The sequence below is a fragment of the Macrobrachium rosenbergii genome, unplaced genomic scaffold (assembly GCF_040412425.1).
Source record: "Macrobrachium rosenbergii isolate ZJJX-2024 unplaced genomic scaffold, ASM4041242v1 171, whole genome shotgun sequence".
Taxonomy (NCBI): Eukaryota; Metazoa; Arthropoda; class Malacostraca; order Decapoda; family Palaemonidae; genus Macrobrachium; species Macrobrachium rosenbergii.
The window spans coordinates 1,726,876-1,746,737 of record NW_027100729.1 but is presented as its reverse complement, the minus strand read 5'-3'; the positions used below and the strand labels follow the sequence as shown (position 1 = coordinate 1,746,737).

At 45.1% G+C, this 19,862-nt stretch overlaps 3 protein-coding genes across 3 annotated transcripts in view; 2 read left to right on the top strand and 1 right to left on the bottom strand.

Moving 5' to 3' along the window:
- LOC136838170 (zinc finger protein 665-like) overlaps positions 1 to 16,965 on the top strand; it is a 32,290-nt gene extending 15,325 nt beyond the window's left edge. The window contains exon 3 of the mRNA XM_067103045.1: positions 12,092 to 16,965. Coding sequence (XP_066959146.1) covers positions 12,339 to 14,351 — 2,013 coding nt within the window. The 5' untranslated portion in view covers positions 12,092 to 12,338 and the 3' untranslated portion in view covers positions 14,352 to 16,965. The remainder of the gene's footprint in view (positions 1 to 12,091) is intronic.
- Positions 1 to 19,862, top strand: part of LOC136838191 (uncharacterized) — a 217,875-nt gene that overhangs the window by 44,804 nt on the left and 153,209 nt on the right. The gene's annotated exons all lie outside the window — the stretch shown is intronic.
- Positions 1 to 19,862, bottom strand: part of LOC136838140 (zinc finger protein 585A-like) — a 376,081-nt gene that overhangs the window by 251,957 nt on the left and 104,262 nt on the right. The window lies entirely within an intron of this gene.

The following is a 19,862-nucleotide window of genomic DNA, read 5'->3' as shown; positions in this document are numbered from 1 at the left end:
GCTTAAAGAACTTCTTCAGTGCTAGGTCTGTATTGCTGTTTCCATAGGACGCAATGACTCTTACTAGGAGGGCGGAGTCTCACGACATCACCGCTCCAAATCACGCTCTGATTGGTTCTAATATATGAGAGGTTTATTTTCTTCCAGACTTCAGGAATATGCGTCCTGTAAGGGTGCTAGGGATCTCTCACCTGTTCCCTCCACCTCCTCAGTTTTTTCCAGGATCTGGGAACATTCACTCTCCCATCCCATCCCGACCAAGGAAGCATACGCTCTGGGTTTGGTCCTCGGACTGGACCAGTTGTATCCTCAAGTGGTAGAGATATCACCAGGGGACTGGTGAGTGTCCCTCTGCTGCAGAGTGAGTAACCCAAGAAGACTGTGACCTGGAAGGGCTTGAGTGCCCTATGCCCCAGGACTCGGACACCCCCGAGTTGCAGAGGAATTATTCGGACATCGTCCGTTTGATACAGCAGTTTAACAATCTCTAGGAAGAGACCATGGCTTTCCCCATGGACCTTTTGTCAGCCATCGAATATTTTTGAGGACCCTAAAAGGAAACCAAACTGTCGATGGTTGTGACTTGCTGAAGGGGTCTTTGACCAGGTGATTTCTCTTGTGTCTTGGCAGGACAATTCACTTACGTCTTGCCGCTCATGCAAGATACTTCCTCAGCCTCTCGCTTGCCAGAGGAGATGCTACAATACCTCAGTAAGGTCTTTGCTGACTATACATATTGACCCAGACCTGGTTCGGATGTGCCCAGGTCTGCTGCTGGACCGCCTCCATGCAGAAGGAGTTACCTTTTCACAGCAGGAGGCAGCAGCAGTGGAATCGACTGCTATCACAGCATTCCAGATGGTCTCCAGGATAGACCTCTGGTCCTTTGTGGTGGCCAAGATAGCATCTTCCTTTTCGGGTTCTTGTAATTCCGAGGAGGAAGCCACACTCAGGAGGTTGATGTCTGTAGGTACAGCCATCCTTACCTAGCCCACCAGACAATGTGGGCAAACCTGCCGCTCAAGAGGAGAGACACTGTGTTAACTCAGGTCACCAGGTTTGTTGGTTCTGAGTCAGCATTGGCAGTCAGGAACAGACTGGCACTGGGATCTGCTTCCCTCTTCGCAAGAGAAGTGGATGCCACAGTGGACAGGCTAAGGATCGAAAATAATGACCTGCTTGTTCACCAGGCAGTGGCCAAGACCTCCAGGTCTTCGCGTGACACTGCAGCCAACCTTTCTGGTCAGGCTGGCTCTTGCTTTTTGCATCCTAGGAAGTCCCAGACTTCCAAGGGTCCACACAAGCACACTCAGTCTTCTTCTACCTCTGCTAGGAAGAATGCACAGCAGCGTTCCATTCATCTCCCCACCCAGCCTGAGAAAGGGGGCAAGGGTAAGAAGAAGGGGAAGGACTCTGGTAAGACATTCCTTCCCCACCTGCTCCCATTGATGAGGGGGTGCTTGCTGAGCCATTGGGCAACATGGCAGTGATACGGAGCAGAAACCTTCGCATTCCCTCCACCCCTCACCAACATTCCAGTCCACTTCCAGACTTACGTTCCCATCTCACTGACAAACCTCGCCTTATGGAAGATGTGAAGGCGATGCTGAAGAAGGTGCTGTAGAAGTCGGGACAGATCGGTCTTTGGGGGGTTTTACAGCTGTTTTTTTCTCACCGAGAAGATGATGGGTGTGGAGACCTGTCATAGACCATCTTCCCCTGAACCGATTCATTCACCAGACTCGATTCAAGATGGAAACGGTACAGTCACTACTTCATCCCATCGGAGAGTTCGACTTCATGGTTTCATCGGACTTTTGAATAACTTTCCTCCAGTTGCTTTGGTATGGAGACGGACTTCTCGAATTTTGTTGTGACCTGACAATCCCATTCAATTTTGAGAAGTCTGATCTCACACCCAAGCAGGGCGTAAGTATCTGGGCATGCTGCAACTAAAGTCTACCTTTCAGACTTGAGTGGTATCCAGACTTAGTATCTCTACCATCTGGTAGGAGCTACTTTGCAGCAGGTAGCGGACTTCCTCGTCCTGCCTTGCCAAGAGAGGCTTCTCTCTGTCTCAGCTTGTCGAGATATAGAAGACAGTTGAACATACAGCTGCCCTCCCCAAGTCCTTCTCTTTAAGGTCATCAATCTCCTTTCCTCGTGAGAGATCTACATGCTGATGAGAAGCTTTGAACAGTCTTGACCTCCCTTACGAGAGTCATCAGACAGGGATCTGACCCTCAAGATTGTGTTCCTGCTTGTTCTCCTTCCTTTGCTTTACATGACTGGGAAGAGAGGGCATGGACAAGAGAGTTGGCGAGCCATGTGGCCTTCAGTGCTACCACTCGAGTCTCTTTCAGTCCCCTCCCTAAAGGACCTGGTTGGTAGTGATCGTGATGAAATAAAACTGTGTCCAGTTAGAGTGCTACAGTACTATCTTAAGAGAACTCAACATCTTAAACCTTAGTTTCGACGACTTTTTGTTAGTAATGGCCCAACTAAGAAAAAAAAAAAAAGTGTTCAAAAATTAGATTTCTTTCTGGCTTCATGAGACAATCAAGCAAATGTACTCTACGTCTGATGAAGTGGACAGGAGTACATTCCGAGCAGACCTCACTAAGGACAGGAGTGTGGTCATGAAAAACCATATTCACATCTTTCTACCTTTGGTACCTTGCCCATGGGTCCACAGACACTTTTTCCTTGGGTCATTTGGTGGTTGCTAAACAAGTTGTGTAGCTCACCCAGCTCCCCTAGAGGGACAGGTAGCATATTACCTAAGGTGTTCAGTTGCAAAGAGAGGGAGTGAGTGAATGACTGGCCTTCTCCCTTTCTCTTTTTATACCCTTCCTTGCCTGTAGTTCAGGAGGACGGTTGGCAAACTGTCGTGCTGGACAGGCGTGCAATGCATGTGAGCTACTTAACTGAGCAATGTACCCTGTCTATAATCTGTAGATTAATAGATGCAAGCCCTTCCCCTCTCTCTAGCAAGGGGAGAGAGGGGCGACAATAAAATAAAACCCGGTGGTTTATTAACCTTTTATTGTCTCTCTCTAGCAAGGGGAGAGAGGGGCGACAATAAAATAAAACCTGTTGGTTTATTAGCCTTTTATTTTCTCTGACACTTTGGGTTCATCCAAGCCCTTTTTGAATCAATGATGCTATACATACCCACTAATTCAAAAGGCCAAGAAGTCTGGCAGTTAAACATCATATATGCTCAGAGGCACGAGACTCCTTCCTCTGCTCTACTTGACCAGGAAGGAGTCCCTGGTCAGTTGAACTACCAGCCAGTTGAGAGATTTTACACAGAATCCTCCCACCAAGAATTAGGTCTCCATATGTAAAGACCAAAATCTTTGTATTTATAGGAACAAATTACAAATTTTAAAGCAATTTGTATTTTGTTCACGAGACTTACCTGCCAGATATATATATAGCTGTAGTCTCTGAAGGTCCGACAGAATTTCAAATTTCGCGGCACACGCAGTGGCCGGACAGGTGGTTAGTACACATTCCCGCCGCTGGGGCGGGGTATCAGGAACCATTCCCATTTTCTATTCAGATTTTCTCTGTCGCCGGACTGTCAACACCTGTTGTCAGTTCCTCCGCTTTTGGATTTCAATATTTTGTCATTTGAGTATTTTGGTTGTTTTTGGTATCGACTTGGATCTGTGACTTGGCATACGCTTTTCTGGACTGTTTTTTGAATTTGGCCTTTGACTTTTCTTTATATAATGTCTTCCTCTAGCTATCGTGTGTGTAGCTTGGGTGGTTGTAAGGTGAGGCTATCGAAGGCTTCGGTAGACCCTCACACTTTATGTATGAAATGTAGAGGTATGGAATGCTCTGTGGATAATCGTTGTAATGAATGTGAGGGATTATCTGAGGGAGAATGGAAGAAGTACGAATCCTATATGCGTAAATTGGAGCGTGATAGGGTGAGGAGGTCTTCCTCCAGGAGTGCTTCTGTGGACGGTCGGTCAGGGATTTCTCACGTTAGTAACCCTGTAGCTTGTAGTCCTAACCCTTTAGTGTTGCCTTCGGGCCCTGAGGTTGTTGCAGAAAGTAATGCTCTGACTCTAGTTCTTGAGTCTATTCGCGCTCTTGAAAACAAAGTGAATGCCCTGCAAGCGCAAAGTGTAGTGTGTGTTAATCCCCCTAGTGTTGTGGAGGGGGCGTCAGATCGACCCTATAATGCTTCTAGGCCTGGACCTCTGCCGAACTCCCAAGACCCGGGGAGAGGGCATGTCGAAAGCCGCATGAAGGTTACGGGGACTCCCCTCCGATCTGACGTCCCTTCGGCAGGTCCTGTTGACTCCACCCAGGCTGCCAGGGATCGTGCTCGGGCACGCATCCATAAGGAATGCTTCTCGTCCTCCGACATGTCCTCCCCTTGTCGGGGTTGGAGCGCTCGGTTGGACTCTCGACCCCTCATGAGAAGCCTGAGAGGAGAGGACGCTTCACGTCCTCTTCCTCTAGACGTTTTGCGCTCGTCACCTGAAAGTTTCGAGGAAGTTCCTCATCGGAAGAAGTTTCGTTCTTCGGAGTTTGACGCTGCTCGCGCTAAGATGGGAGACCTTTCTCCATTGGGAAAGAAGAAGCCTTCTCTCCGCTCGCCTTCTCGCAAATTCAGTCCGTCTGCTAAGAGAGCTGTGTCCCCTACTTGCCAGATTTTGTTAGGCATGCAACAGCAACTGGATTCTCTTATGGATCGTAGGAAGGCCAGGCCGCGTCGTAAAGATTTGCATCTGCCTGTGAAGAAGTCTAGGCCTTCCCACTCTCCCGCTTCGTCGTCTTCGTCTGCTGCTTCTCCGGAAGCTTCTCGTCTTGCGCCTAAGGAAGGTTTTAAAGAAATTCCTTCTCTCCTTGAAGATTTTGACGTCTCTCCCGATGCGCGACATGTTCGAGTTTCTAGCGCTTCGCGCGCGCCTCACGCTTCTCGCGCTTCTCACGCTTCTCGCGCGCCTCACCCTGTGTCTCGGCGCGCGCCCACCCAGGACGCTTCTCGCGCTCTCCTTCGTGAAGCCTCTTCCGTGCCAGTTCACGGAGATGCGCGCGCTTCTCGCCAGGACGCTACTCGCTCTCCTCGTGTTATCTCTTCTCATCATACGGATGTTGCTACCACGCCTGCAGTTTTTCTTGATGACCAACTTCCCGTTTCTTCTGTTCAAGCTCATCAAGATTTAGCCTCTACTTCCAAGCATGTTAAGTCCCGCTGGCGTATCAGCGATTCCGGACTCCTTCCTCCCTGCTCTCCTGATCCTCCAGCTGAGGAAGAAGAACCCCTGCCGTCAGAACCCTCGGACGAAGAGAAACAAGTTCCTTCTGCTTCTTCCGATTATCAGACTCTGACTTGTCTGTTTAAGGATTTATTTCCGGATACGTTTCAAGCTTCAGCTCCTCGCTCCCCCCCGTCGCAGTTGGCTTCGTCTCAGGCGAGGAAATCTCCTGGCTTTCTTCAAATGAAGAAGTCCTTCTCTACCAAGAAGGCTTTTAAGAAAGTTCAAGACTGGATGTCTACTAGGAAGAACCAAGGGAAGACTTCTTTTGCTTTGCCTCCTTCTCGCTTGTCGGGAAAATCCGGAGTATGGTACGACACAGGGGAAGATATGGGTTTGTCAGTTCCCTCTACTTCTAAAGGGGACTTCGCTAGTCTTGTGGACGCCTCTAGGAGATCCCACTTGTCCTCTTCCAAGGTTTCCTGGACCCTTACTGAAATGGACCACCACCTCAAAGGACTTTTCAAGACAGTGGAAGTTTTTAACTTTTTGGACTGGTGTCTGGGCGTTCTGCACACTAAGGCTAATAGCCCTAGTTCTATTAGTCTGGGGGAGCTGTCCAGCGTTTTGCGGTGTATGGACAAGGCCGTCAGAGATGGCTCTGAAGATCTGACTTCTCAGTTTTCGTCAGCTCTTTTAAAGAAGAGAGCATTGTTCTGCTCCTTTTTGGCGAAGTCGGTTTCTCCTTCTCAGAAGGGAGAACTTCAGTTCGCACCTTTCTCTAGCCATCTCTTCCCCCAGACCTTGGTTAAGGATATCGCTTCCAGCCTTCAGGAGAAGGCCACTCAAGACCTCCTTTCCAGGTCCTCTAAACGTCCCTCAGCACCTTCTTCGTCGTCTTCTGTGTCTCATCAGGCTAAAAAGAAGCAGCCCTTTCGTGGAGGCTCTTCCACGGGTAGTTTCTCCAAACCCGCACCTCGAGGCAGAGGTTTTCCTAGAGGCAAGGTCGTCCCCAAGAGGGGCGGCAAGTGACTCGTTTCTCCTCCAGATGCCAGTAGGAGCCAGGCTTCTTCATTTTGCTCAAGCCTGGAGAGAGAGAGGGGCAGACTCTTGGTCCCTCCAAGTAGTAGAGAGAGGATACCTAATTCCTTTCCTGACTCTTCCGCCCTTGTCTTCGACCCCCAGAGATTTTTCTCCCAAGTACCGCCCTGCCAAGCAGAAGATACTGTTCGACCTTCTCGACCAAATGCTCGAGAAGAGAGCAGTGGAGCCAGTCTTAGACACAAAATCCCCGGGATTTTACAACAGACTGTTTCTGGTTCCGAAACATCCAGAAGGCTGGAGACCTGTCTTGGACGTCAGCAGGCTGAACGACTTTGTCCAGAAGGACAAGTTCAAGATGGAAACGTCTCAGTCTATTTTAGGAGCTCTTCGTCCCGGGGATTGGATGGTGTCTTTAGACCTTCAAGATGCATACTTCCACGTCCCGATTCATCCGCGCTCGAAGAAGTATCTCCGTTTTGTCTTGGGGGGCAAGACTTACCAATTCAGGGCTCTCTGCTTTGGACTCAGCACAGCCCCGAGGGTGTTTACTCTTCTCATGAAGAATATAGCGAGGTGGTTGCACCTCTCGGGAGTCAGGATCTCTCTCTACCTAGACGATTGGCTGATCCGTGCTTCTTCAGCACGAAGGTGTCTGGAGGACCTTCATTTTACTCTGGATCTAGTGGAGTCCCTGGGACTTCTGATCAATGTAGAAAAATCGCAACTGATCCCCTCTCAGTCCATCGTTTATCTGGGGATTCAGATGAATTCAGCGGCTTTTCTAGCGTCTCCGTCGCCAGAAAGGCAAGTTCTTTGTTGCGAAAAAGTCGCAGTCTTCTTGGAGAAGGAAACATGCTCGGTGAGGGAATGGATGAGTCTGCTGGGGACCATTTCCTCGCTGGAGAAGTTTGTTTCTCTAGGAAGGCTACATCTCAGACCTCTCCAGTTCTTTCTGCTGGAGAACTGGAAGAACAAGGAAGACTTGGAAGAAGAATTAAGGATCCTTCCCTCCATAAAAGACTCCCTCAAGTGGTGGCTCGATCCTGTGAAGTTGGGGAGAGGGATCTCTCTCAAGCTTCTGAGCCCCGACCTAGTGTTGTTTTCCGACGCTTCTTTGGCGGGTTGGGGAGCAACACTGGGAGGGAAGGAAGTGTCAGGAACCTGGAAAGGGCAACAGATTTCCTGGCACATCAACATCAAAGAGTTGGCAGCAATCTTCCTAGCCCTCCAAGTCTTCGAGTCTCTAGTTGCCAATCACGTTGTTCAAGTGAACTCGGACAACACTACGGCGTTGGCGTACCTCAAAAAACAGGGCGGAACACACTCGCTCCCTGTTCGGCCTTGCGAGAGAAATTCTCCTCTGGGCTCAGGCTCGCAACATTACAATCCTCACAAGATTTGTTGCAGGGGTAGAGAATGTTCGAGCGGACCTGCTCAGTCGGCGCCACCAACTTCTTCCAACGGAATGGACTCTTCATCAGGAGGTTTGCCAAGACCTCTGGTCCCTTTGGGGTCGTCCTCTCGTGGATCTCTTCGCGACCTCAAGAACGGCGAGGCTTCCCATCTACTGCTCCCCTGTTCTAGACCCAGGAGCAGTGGCGATAGATGCTCTTCTCTGGGATTGGACAGGTCTGGACGTTTATGCCTTTCCTCCGTTCAAAATTCTGGGAGAAGTGCTTCGCAAGTTCTCGGCCTCTCAAGGAACAAGGATGACGCTCATCGCCCCGTTTTGGCCTTCGAACCAATGGTTTTCGGAGATTCTCTTCTGGTTAGTGGACGTTCCCAGGTCACTACCTTTGAGAGCAGATCTGCTCAAACAACCCCACTTCGCGAGATACCATCAAAACCTCCCCGCTCTGAACCTGACTGCATTCAGACTATCGAGAAATTGGTCAGAGCGAGGGGGTTTTCTGGCCGAGTGGCACGGGCCATCGCTAGAGCCAGAAGAGCTTCCTCTATCAAAGTGTATCAAGCGAAGTGGGCAACCTTCAGAGGTTGGTGCAGAAAGAAGGGAGTTTCCTCTTCCTCGACCTCTTTGAGCCAAATAGCTGATTTCCTTCTCTTTTTGAGAGAAAAACTCAAGTTGGCAGTCCCAACTATCAAGGGGTATCGGAGCATGCTTTCCTCTGTTTTCCGCCATAGAGGACTGGATTTGTCTAATAATAAGGACCTCCACGATCTCTTGAGATCTTTTGAAACATCTAAAGTTCCCCGGCCTATTCCCCCTACTTGGAATTTGGATGTTGTCCTCAAGTTTTTAATGGCCAGTCCGTTTGAGCCAATTCATTCAGCGTCTCTAAGGGATGTTACTAGAAAGACTGTCTTCCTCATTGCTCTGGCGACGGCGAAGAGAGTGAGTGAAGTTCAGGCTTTCAGCCGTCATGTGGGCTTCAAGGGACACAATGCTGTCTGCTCGTTGTCCCCTATTTTCTTGGCTAAGAATGAAAGGCCTTCTAATCCCTGGCCTAGATCGTTTGAGATTCAAGGTTTGACTGACCTAGCTGGACAGAATCCTGAGAGAGTTCTGTGCCCTGTTAGAGCGCTAAAGTTTTACCTTAGAAGGACTCAGGACCTGCGAGGTCCCTCGGACAATTTATGGTGTTCGGTGAAACATCCTGTTAATCCCATGTCGAAGAACGCGTTGGCATTCTTCATTAGGAATGTCATTAAGGAGGCTCATTCTTGTTGCGACGACTCCAACTTTAAGTTGTTGAAAGTGAACGCCCATGAAGTTAGGGCAGTCGCTACCTCCATGGCTTTCCAGAGAAATATGGCGCTCAGTGATATTATCAGTGCCACTTTTTGGAGAAGTGAATCAGTGTTTGCCTCACACTACTTAAGAGATGTCAAGGTAGCTTATGAAAATTGCTATTCTCTGGGACCTTACGTTGCTGCTGCTACAACCTTGGGGTCAGGTGGTAGCTCTGCTCCTATCCTTTAATCCTATTTAGGAGGGGTTTTTTAATTGTGTTTTGTTGTGTTTTTTATGGTTGATGGGTCGATTGATGGTGTCAGTCTTCCCAATCTTTTCATAAATCTTAAAGTGCTGGTTAGGTGGTTGGTATACTCGTTGGTCCTGGTATTATGATCCATGGTCTAGTCACATTGTGGTCACGCCCCCGTTGACAGATCATCTAGCAGTCGCCAGCTTTATAGGTCACTACCTTGCTGGGGTCTCTAGTAAAGCAGAAGCAGGCTAGGTGACAGTAACCACTCAGTCAGCTATGCTATCAGGTAAGGAACCAAAATATTTTATCTCTTAAATTGTTTTCCATTATTCTTAAGCTGTCTCTACCCCCCTCCAAAGGTGGTATTCAGCTATATATATATCTGGCAGGTAAGTCTCGTGAACAAAATGATATTTTAATGATAAAATAAAGTTTGTTCATACTTACCTGGCAGATATATATATTCATATTGCCCTCCCTCCTCCCCTCAGGAGACAGTGGCGTTAGAAAATCTGAATAGAAAATGGGAATGGTTCCTGATACCCATCCAGCGGCGGGAATGTGTACTAACCACCTGTCCGGCCACTGCGTGCCGCGAAATTTGAAATTCTGTCGGACCTTCAGAGACTACAGCTATATATATATCTGCCAGGTAAGTATGAACAAACTTTATTTTATCATTAAAATATCATTTTTCCTAACATACAAACCTGGAGGTCTTTACATAAATGGCCCGCTGCAAGCCACCCCTCATCCTGCTACCCATAGTTAAACACCTTGTTTTAAAGTTAAACGGTCGTTTTCCCAGCTCATGCTGCAAATATATCCGTATGTAAACACCTTCAGGATTGTTTGTTAAATTACTTGAAAAATGGGTAGTTTTTCCACCCTTGCAGCATTAAAAACCAAAAGGCTTTGTACTGTATTCATTTTTATTTATGTACGTATACATTCATGTAGATTTGTGTGGGATGGACTTGAATGTGGATACTGCCAAGTCACAAACCGTGCATATGCAAGTACAGTAATCGAGGAAATACTGTAATATGACATTTTCATACGTATAGGCTACAAACCAAAACCTAGTATTATATCTCCCATCTCAACCAGCCCTCTTTGTTCATCAGGCCAAAAGAAGACGTGCTTGGTGATGGCATGTTAGTGAGCGAATTCCCTTACTCACTCTTCTTAACCACCAGTTAACCAATTTCCAACTTGCTCTGATAGATACTCCTTCATAAAAAGCTCTGGTTTGTAGGACTCTGATAAAAATGTCATATTTGAGGGAATGTAGCAGCACATTTCACCTTCCAAGACTGTCATCAGTGTTGCTGGTCTTAGTAGCTACTCCTGTATTGTGTCTACAGTAACAATCGGTGAAACTAATTTGAAAACTTTCATCTCTTGAATTACTACTCAATTCACCCTTACTGTTTTTTCTTCTTATTGTCTAAGGCATCTGTGGATACTATGGTGTTATTTATACCTGGATCACATATAATTAAGCATTTGCTGTACAGTGCTCGCCCAGTTTTACATGGGGATAGGTTCCAGAACCTACTGCGGAAATGAAAAATTCCCTCTATAAATGCTTATAACTGCCAAATACTGTACCTTATACCCCTTAAACTAAAATGCTTATAACTGCCTATTTTAACATTTCACTGCTTAATGTGATAGTTCAAACAAAAATATGCTGTACATTAAGTTATCATAATAAAACGATTTAATATAATTTCAAACAAAAAATACACCTCAAACTATCATCCCAAAACACCCAAAGTAACCTCACATTACAGTACTCTCTACTACTGTTACTCTTAAGTAGACTATATACACCCCTAAAACATTTATAACTGCCTATTTTAACAGCTCATCGCCAAAGGTAACAGTTCAAACAAAAATATACCTCAAACTATCATCCCAGAACACCCTAATATCATTTCCAAGTCATGTTGCAAAATTAAGTACCAGCCTACAACTGTTACTCTCAAGTATCCCCTGACATTCAGAGACAAGTTTTCTTTGACCTACGTAAGTTTGCGCATCGTTCTGCACATACTGTAATGCTGGGTGTACATTTTACATATTGAATATTGATATTTTCCTTTGTTGTAAGATGATTTTGAAATATGTACCTCCAGACGGAATGCTATGTTTGTTACGTCGTGTTAGTATTTTTGTGATTACGTACAAATACACTTATGATAGAAAAATTATTTACTTCAGTAAGTTCTTGGTTTACGTTATTTGTGGTTAGTCCTCACCATCTCCCATACACTTATTAAAAAATCCTTGTTCTCTCTCTCTCTCTCTCTCTCTCTCTCTCTCTCAATATACATACATTTTAATGAAAAATTACAGTAATTAGTGAATACACAGTGTTGATCTAAGAAAAAAGTAAACTAATGATAATTTTAGAGATATGCCCCAAAGAAAAATCCGCAAACGAAGTTTCCCCCCCGGACAAGTGAATGTTGTGTTCCACAAAAATCTGCAACAAAATGAAATGCGTAAAAATGGGGGCTCACTGTATACTGTACCCTTCCTGCTGTTATCCCACAAAATCCTTATGCTGGTGTCTTGCATTTTCTGTTCCTGGCTTTTGATTTGTTAATAAGGGTATGTTCATAAGTAATACTGTGATGTTAAGCTAAGGTTTACGGATGTGAGAGAGAGGGAGTCAATATTAACTGAATCTGTTGTTGCATTGTTGCCTCAGGAATGTTTTGATGCTGTGTCTGGACAACATTTGGTTGGATTTATTAATATTTGGATAGTACTGTCAAATGCACACCTTAATTAAATTTTATTTATTTTGCTTCAGTTCTGGCATTATGTTTTCTAACTCTGTGTTGCAATCTTTGATTTCAGATTCTCACTCAGAAGAACCTTCCTTCCTTCGTCAGTTTTGAGCAGCAAATTACAACAACAACAAGTAAAATCTGTTCTGAATATTAGATTCAAACATCAGCAATGAAATCTGGTTGTAGTCCTTCGAGATATTGTAGTACTTAATTTATAACAGATTTATTGGATAATCATTTGTAAACAATTTTGTGTTAAGAGTTGTCAACTGAACACATTGTCATTACAGAACAGGGCAGGACAAAAGGCTAAAATGAATCCAGAACATTCTCTAGAATTACCTTTGAAAAGTGAAACTGAAGGTGCAATACCTCTACCTTTCATAAATGAAGAAAACAGCAACATGGCTGCCTTTAGTGAAACCAGTGATAGTAACTTTATGTCTGTGGATCCACTGATGGATATCAAGGCAGAGACAGAAGTATTCTTTAAGTCTAATGAAGGTGATGCATATTCATATAAAATGAATTCAGTACACATTGAAAAAGGTTCACCAAGTGTAACATATTGGGAAAAAAATTTTTTGAAAGTTGGACACATCCCAAGAATGAATCCAGAACATTCTCCAGAATTTACGTTGAAAAGTGAAACCAAAGGTGCATTATCACACCCTTCCATAAATAGAGAAAACAGCAACATGGCTGCCTTTAGTGAAACCAGTGGTGGTGACTCTTTGTCTCTGGATCCACTGATGGACATCAAAATTGAGCCAGAGGTATTCGGTGAGTCTAATGAAGATGATGAATATTCATATGAAAGGAATTCAGTAGTGAATGAAAAAGATCCACTAACTTGCAAAAAAGAAGTAAAACAAGAAAGAAGGAATAGTCACAATGGAGAGAAGCCTTTCAGATCCACTGACTGTGAGAAAGCATTTTACAAGAAAATTAATCTTACAAGTCATATCACAAATCCTACCCGAGGGAAGCCATTCATGTGCATGGAATGTGGGAAAGCATTTTCCCAGAAACCAAATCTTACACGTCATATGAGAATCCATACTGGAGAGAAGCCATTCATGTGCAAGGAATGTGGGAAAGCATTTTCCCAGAAACCAAGTCTTACAGTTCATATGAGAATGCATACTGGTGAGAAGCCATTCATGTGCAAGGAATGTGGGAAAGCATTTTCAAAGAAACTAAGTCTTACAGTTCATATGAGAATGCATACTGGTGAGAAGCCATTCTTATGCAAGGAATGTGGGCAAGCATTTTCCAAGAAAGAATATCTTACAGTTCATATGAGAATGCATACTGGTGAGAAGCCATTCATGTGCAAGGAATGTGGGAAAGCATTTTCCAAAAAAGAACATCTTACAGTTCATATGAGAATGCATACTGGTGAGAAGCCATTCATGTGCAAGGAATGTGGAAAAACATTCTCCAAGAAACCAGATCTTACAGTTCATATGAGAATCCATACTAGAGAGAAGCCATTCATGTGCATGGAATGTGGGAAAGCATTTTCCCAGAAACCAAATCTTACACGTCATATGAGAATCCATACTGGAGAGAAGCCATTCATGTGCAAGGAATGTGGGAAAGCATTTTCCCAGAAACCAAGTCTTACACTTCATATGAGAACTCATACTGGAGAGAAGCCATTCATGTGCAAGGAGTGTGGGAAAGCATTTTCCAAGAAAGAATATCTTACAGTTCATATGAGAATGCATACTGGTGAGAAGCCATTCATGTGCAACGAATGTAAGAAAGCATTTTCCAATAAACCAAGTCTTACAGTTCATATGAGAATCCATACTGGTGAGAAGCCATTCATGTGCAAGGAATGTGGGAAAGCATTTTCTCAGAAAGTAAATCTTACAGCTCATGTGACAATGCATACTGGAGAGAAGCCATTCATGTGCAAGGAATGTGGGAAAGCATTTTCCCAGAAACCAAGTCTTACAGTTCATATGAGAATGCATACTGGAGAGAAGCCATTCATGTGCAAGGAATGCTGGAAAGCATTTTCCAATAAAAAAAGTCTTACAGTTCATATGAGAATGCATACTGGTGAGAAGCCATTCATGTGCAAGGAATGTGGGAAAGCATTTTCCAATAAACCAAGTCTTACAGTTCATATGAGAATGCATACTGGTGAAAAGCCATTCATGTGCAAGGAATGTGGGAAAGCATTTTCCCAGAAACCAAGTCTTACAGTTCATATGAGAATGCATACTGGTGAGAAGCCATTCATGTGCAAGGAATGTGGGAAAGCATTTTCCCAGAAATCACATCTCACACACCATATGAGAATTCATACTTGAAGGAAGCCATTCATATGCATAAATGTGGGAAAGCATCTGCCAGGAAACGTACAATTTAAATGAGAATTCTTACTAGAAACTAGCCATTTACAGCAAACCCTCAATTATTTGCTGTAATATATCCAAGGCTCTTGTGGAGATTCGAAATTTGAGGTCATGGTAAAAAAACACTTCATGGGTGTAAAATGTCAATTAGTTTGAATGAATCTTACCTACTCTTAAATTTAGCTTATACCATCACAACATTAGGGTCGATTGGCATACAAAATAAAAAAAAATAATGTCTGTCTCTGTAATCACCTGTTTCCCACCAGGTGGCACTGGAATGTTCACATTCTTGTCAGAATTCTTCATGACTACCCACTGAGATGTGGGGAGGCTGGGTGGGTTTCCACTTTAACAGTTGGTAAGAATCCAAATAATTGATTTTATCATGGAAATTATCATTATTTGGAATGCATCTTACCTACTCTCTCTACCTATTCACATTGCCAGAACTGTTTATGTGGGCCAAACTTGAAAAATCTCTTTTTTTTTTTTTTGTTAAGAATAATCCTTGGGGAAAAAGAGAAATGTGCAAATGCACAGCATTATGATGTATACATGTATGTAAATGCACATGTATTCACATACATGTTTATTTGATATTGAAATTAGCCACTATTTTGTACTGCACTTTGTTACTCCCACATTAAAACTCTAATAAACATTTCATTCTGTTATTTATTTGGTATGGCATAAAAAACATTCTCCTTCCAAAACATCTGAAGCTACTAGAGCTTAGGCTTTCGTATATTATTGGTTTAAATGATTTTTAAACATGTATTGCAAGATATTTACTGAAAGTACTGAATGATGCAATGATATTAATTACAGTCCATTAAAGGATATTTACTTTATCATGTATTGTCCATTGAGTTCTTTGAATGCGAGCAGTTTTTACAAGCAAGGTGACACATGCAGAGTTCTCTAAGGACTGGAAATCAATCCTTGAGTGCTGGCAAAAGTGAGAGAGAGAGAGAGAGAGAGAGAGAGAGAGAGAGAGAGAGAGAGAGAGAGAGAGAGAGAGAGAGAGAGAGAGAGATGCAAGACTGCAATTGGCATTACCTTCGAAGACTAAAAAGAAAGATTGCACTTCACATTTGCCTAAATTGATAACAAGAGCTTTTGAACCTGCTGAGTGAAGAGAGAGAGACTTACAGGTATCATGTACAGTAGTTTTTAAGTGGTTACAACTGATGAGCAGCAAACAAGATCTAAATGCCGTGCGTAATCGTTTTGTTGTGTCTTTGACTTATATGGGTATGAAGTAATTGTTGCCCCCCACGCATTCTAATTTAACAGTTGGGACTGAATGAAAAGTGAACAAGAACTAAAGCAATATGTAGTCTTTTGTTTGTGTTGTATGGACAGGCAATGCCTTTAAGTGCTTTACTATGCAATTAAATTTACATTGTACAAAGTTCAGTTGATTTGTTGATTACATGGAAATTACTCAGTTTTTCATTTTTATAATTTTTTTAGGGGTAAGTACTATTACTGTATTTATGTCACAAGTACTATTCACTAATTAATATATATTAAACACAAGCTATGCAATAGCACTTGAAGGTTCTTTTAGTCTTTTAAAAGATGTAGACGAAGTGGTGATAAACAAGTATATGGTTTTTTTTTAAGTTTTAATTATAACATTTAGCAAAAAGATATCTAACATATAATTGATAATAAAAGTGAATAATATGGAACAGTCAAGTGAATATAATAAATGACAAACAAATATCAATAAGTAAAAACGGCCTTCATTTCATCAATAATGACTTTCACAACTTTCATAACACAAGTACCAATAAATTTACGTACGTAACGAAAATAGAAAAATGATTGCAATCTGATTTTACAATTATTATATATATATATATATATAAGCAATAGGTATCTTCTTTAATAATATATATAATAGCAATAGGTATCTTATTTAATAATAACCAAAATACAAGGAAAGATACCGAGTACACTCGCGGATACTGTCGTGTGGACGGCCACTTATCCCTTTTGCATAAGGCCACAACCCTCAAACATGCTTTCGTGCCTTCGCCCGGCCAATAAACACTTCCTCTCGATCATAGCGATCAGTGCACATTAACTCAAAACACCAAACACCAATACTTCGGTGCCGATAAACAACCAACACCGACGAAGAGCACTTTCAAGTAGGGCTGATGTATAAAATCCAAGGTGGCAGGGATCTCGAGCTCTTCCGCAAAACAGCACCACGAATGAACTGCCGAGTTATTTCTGCTGATTCCTGTTTCACCTCGGAAGAGAGACAAACAGTATTTAAACAACTGTCTAAAACAAGTTAAAACAACCAATCTTCATTACTGTAACAAGAATTCATTGGTAATTACAGTTGGGTCTTTAACTCGGAAATTGCTATATACATACAAACATTACTTATTATGATGTAAATATAGTAACAACATAAATACTAAACAAATATATAAACACACTGTGACAATTTATCATTTTTATCATTATATCTTTTGTATCTAGATTGTGTGTATTTTTATTTTTAGTGTTTTATCTCATGTATCCAGATTGTGTTAGTTGAAATAAAGAATACAGTATTATTATTATTATTATATTATTATTATTATTATTATTGTAAAGTCACCAATTCGGCGCCAGGATAGTGTTTCGGCGGCGCCATTAATTAAGTCTCCGCTGAGCTTGTTTTCTTTGGTGACTTCCCGTTTTCTTCAAGCTCAATTAGTCACGCCTAAAACGTGCCAGGTCACGCATTTTAATCATTTTTACTTTATGGTATTTATACGAATGTCACACATTGTGTATCACATGTTTCTTCATTCACAGGCATCAAGACTGTATCTATATTGTAGCTCTGTATGTTTTGTATTGTAATTTGTACTGTTCACTGCATATTATTGTTTATTGTTTCGACCTCAGGTCACAGTCAATTCCATTGTCTCTCACGGCCCAACGTCAGTCGGCCGCAATATAAGCTGCCTGGATCTGTAATAAAGTAGCAGTAACTTTTACCTGCTCGTTTCTTTGACACCTTACAGTGGTGACCCCGGAGTATCCCGGAGCCATTAGCGGACTCACACGGCGACTCAGTCTTGGCTCCAGGATTTCTCCAAAACGCTCTTAGTGGCCTAAACACGGCGCTGTAACCAGCGTTTGAGCGTGCTGACTCGTCGGCGTACCCCACCAGCGTCACTAGCGGAACCACACGGCGCAGTATTGTGCGTACTGACGCGAGTACCCCACTCCAGTAAGGGGTCAAAGGAGCGAGCATGGACGCGGATATCCCCTCCTTCATGCAGTTAAACGCGACCCCGCGGACTCCGAGGTTTACCTACCTCCCATCACAGCCGCGCCCCCCGCATCGAGGCCCTCCCGCAACTCCACACCAGCGCCCGAACACACGACGGCCGGGCAACACAATCGCGGGCCGCCTCACCGTAAAGCTGCCGCCCGTTTGCAGGGGGAACCCATCGATGTGGCTGCGCAGGGTGGAGAGCCACTTCAGAATCGCGGACCTCACGGACGAAATCCTACAGGCCGACACAGTGCTCAACGCCCTTCCGGAGGACGTGTACAGAAAACTCATCTCGCGAAAACCAAACACACACCCTCACATACAGCACCACAAAAAGTTCCTCCTCGAAGCTTGCTCCTGCCCATCGCCGAAGCGGGCCGCCCGTGCTATCGACCTTGCCAATAATCCACGCCACGACCTCAATCCAAGAGACGCTTGGGGCATGGTCGTAGATCTCCTGTCAATACCAGTCTTGGGTGGCACAAACAAGCGGCAGGAGATAAGCTTCATACGGAAATCTTCCTTCGCCAACTCCTCCCGAAGTACGCAACCAGATCGCTCACCCCTACACCATGCCTGTCGAGGACCTCAGAGGCGGCACAACACCTCACAGACTCCGTCAAGGCTTCACAGCGGCTAAAACCGGCCACACAGCCGGTCAGCTCCGTCCAGCCTGAAGAGGACGTAGAGCAGCCCGTCAACGCCATCGCCAACAGACGTCCACGAACCACAGCAGACGGAGGTCCCGGGCTTCTGTCGCTACCACAAGTGGTTCGGAAAGGACGCCTGAAACTGCCTGCCGCCCTGCTCGTTCAACCGTTCAAAAAACGGGGGTGGCGGCCCAGCAGGACAGGCCGCCATGGCAGCCGAAGAACCCAGGGCCTCAAAAACAGTGGGTTTTTACGTCCGCGACACCGTCTCCGGCAGGATGATGCTGGTCGACACAGGAGCCTTTAAGTCGGTCTTCCCAGCATCCAGAGAGGACCGCAACCAGACACCAGACCCGGCCGCTTTCCTGACGGCCGCCAACGGAACCCCATCCTCTCCTACGGCACCAGGCTCCTGTCGATCTCCATCCTTGGCCAGAGTTACTCCTGGGACTTCATCGTCAACGGGCGTGGAACCCCACTCCTGGGGGCGATTTTCTGGCGCACCGACCTGCTGAGTCGGCGTGGGGCGCAGCGCCTCCTCGAACCGACTCCTGCCGGTCTCTCCGTTAACGGCGGGACCCAGACCCACCATCAGCGCGTTCGCCCCCACCAGTATGCACACCTTCTGTCGGAGTTCCCTGAGGTGTTTAAGCCCGAGCCGCCAAGTCCCCGGGCCCCAGCCAAGCACGGCATATACCACCATATAGTGACTAAAGGGCCCCCGACACATGCGAAGTTCCGCAGGCTTCCCCCTCAGCGCCTTCAGGAGGCGAAAAAGCATTCGCGGAGATGGAACAGATGGGCATCTGCAGGAAAGCCTCCAGTCCATGGGCCTCCCCCTCCACATGGTGCAGAAACCGGACGGCTCCTGGAGACCCCTGCGGCGACTACAGGCGGCTCAACATTGCAACGGAGCCCGACCACTACCCTCTACCCAATATGCAAGACCTCACGGCCTCCTTTCACGGGGCCAAAATATTCACTAAATTGGACCTTCTTAAATCTTATTTCCAGGTACCTGTTGCGCCAGAGACATACCAAAGACAGCCATCATCACGCCCTTTGGTCCTATGTGTTCGCCTTCTCCACCTTCGGGCTGAGAGAACGCCGGGCCACCTTCCAGCGGCTCATGGACAGCATCCTGGGGACCTAAAATTCTGCGTCTGCTACGTCGACGACATTCTCATATTTTCCAGGTCTCACAGCGAACACCAGAGGCACATCAAAGCAGTCCTCCAGCGCCTCCAAGAAAACGGCCTCGCCATCCGTTTTGACAAGTGTACCTTCGGCGTCCAGAAAGCAGAATTCCTGGGTCACGAGGGTGTCTCCGACAGGCGTCCGCCCTCTTACATCGAAAGTGGCAGCCGTGGCCAAGTTCCCGACACCCACCTCCATCAAGGCCGTCCAGGAGTTCCTTGGGATGGTAAACTTCTACAGGCGGTTCATCCCGGGATCGCGCACACCACGGCCCCCTGACGGAAGTCCTAAAAAATCAACCGAAGTCCCTGTCTTGGGGAC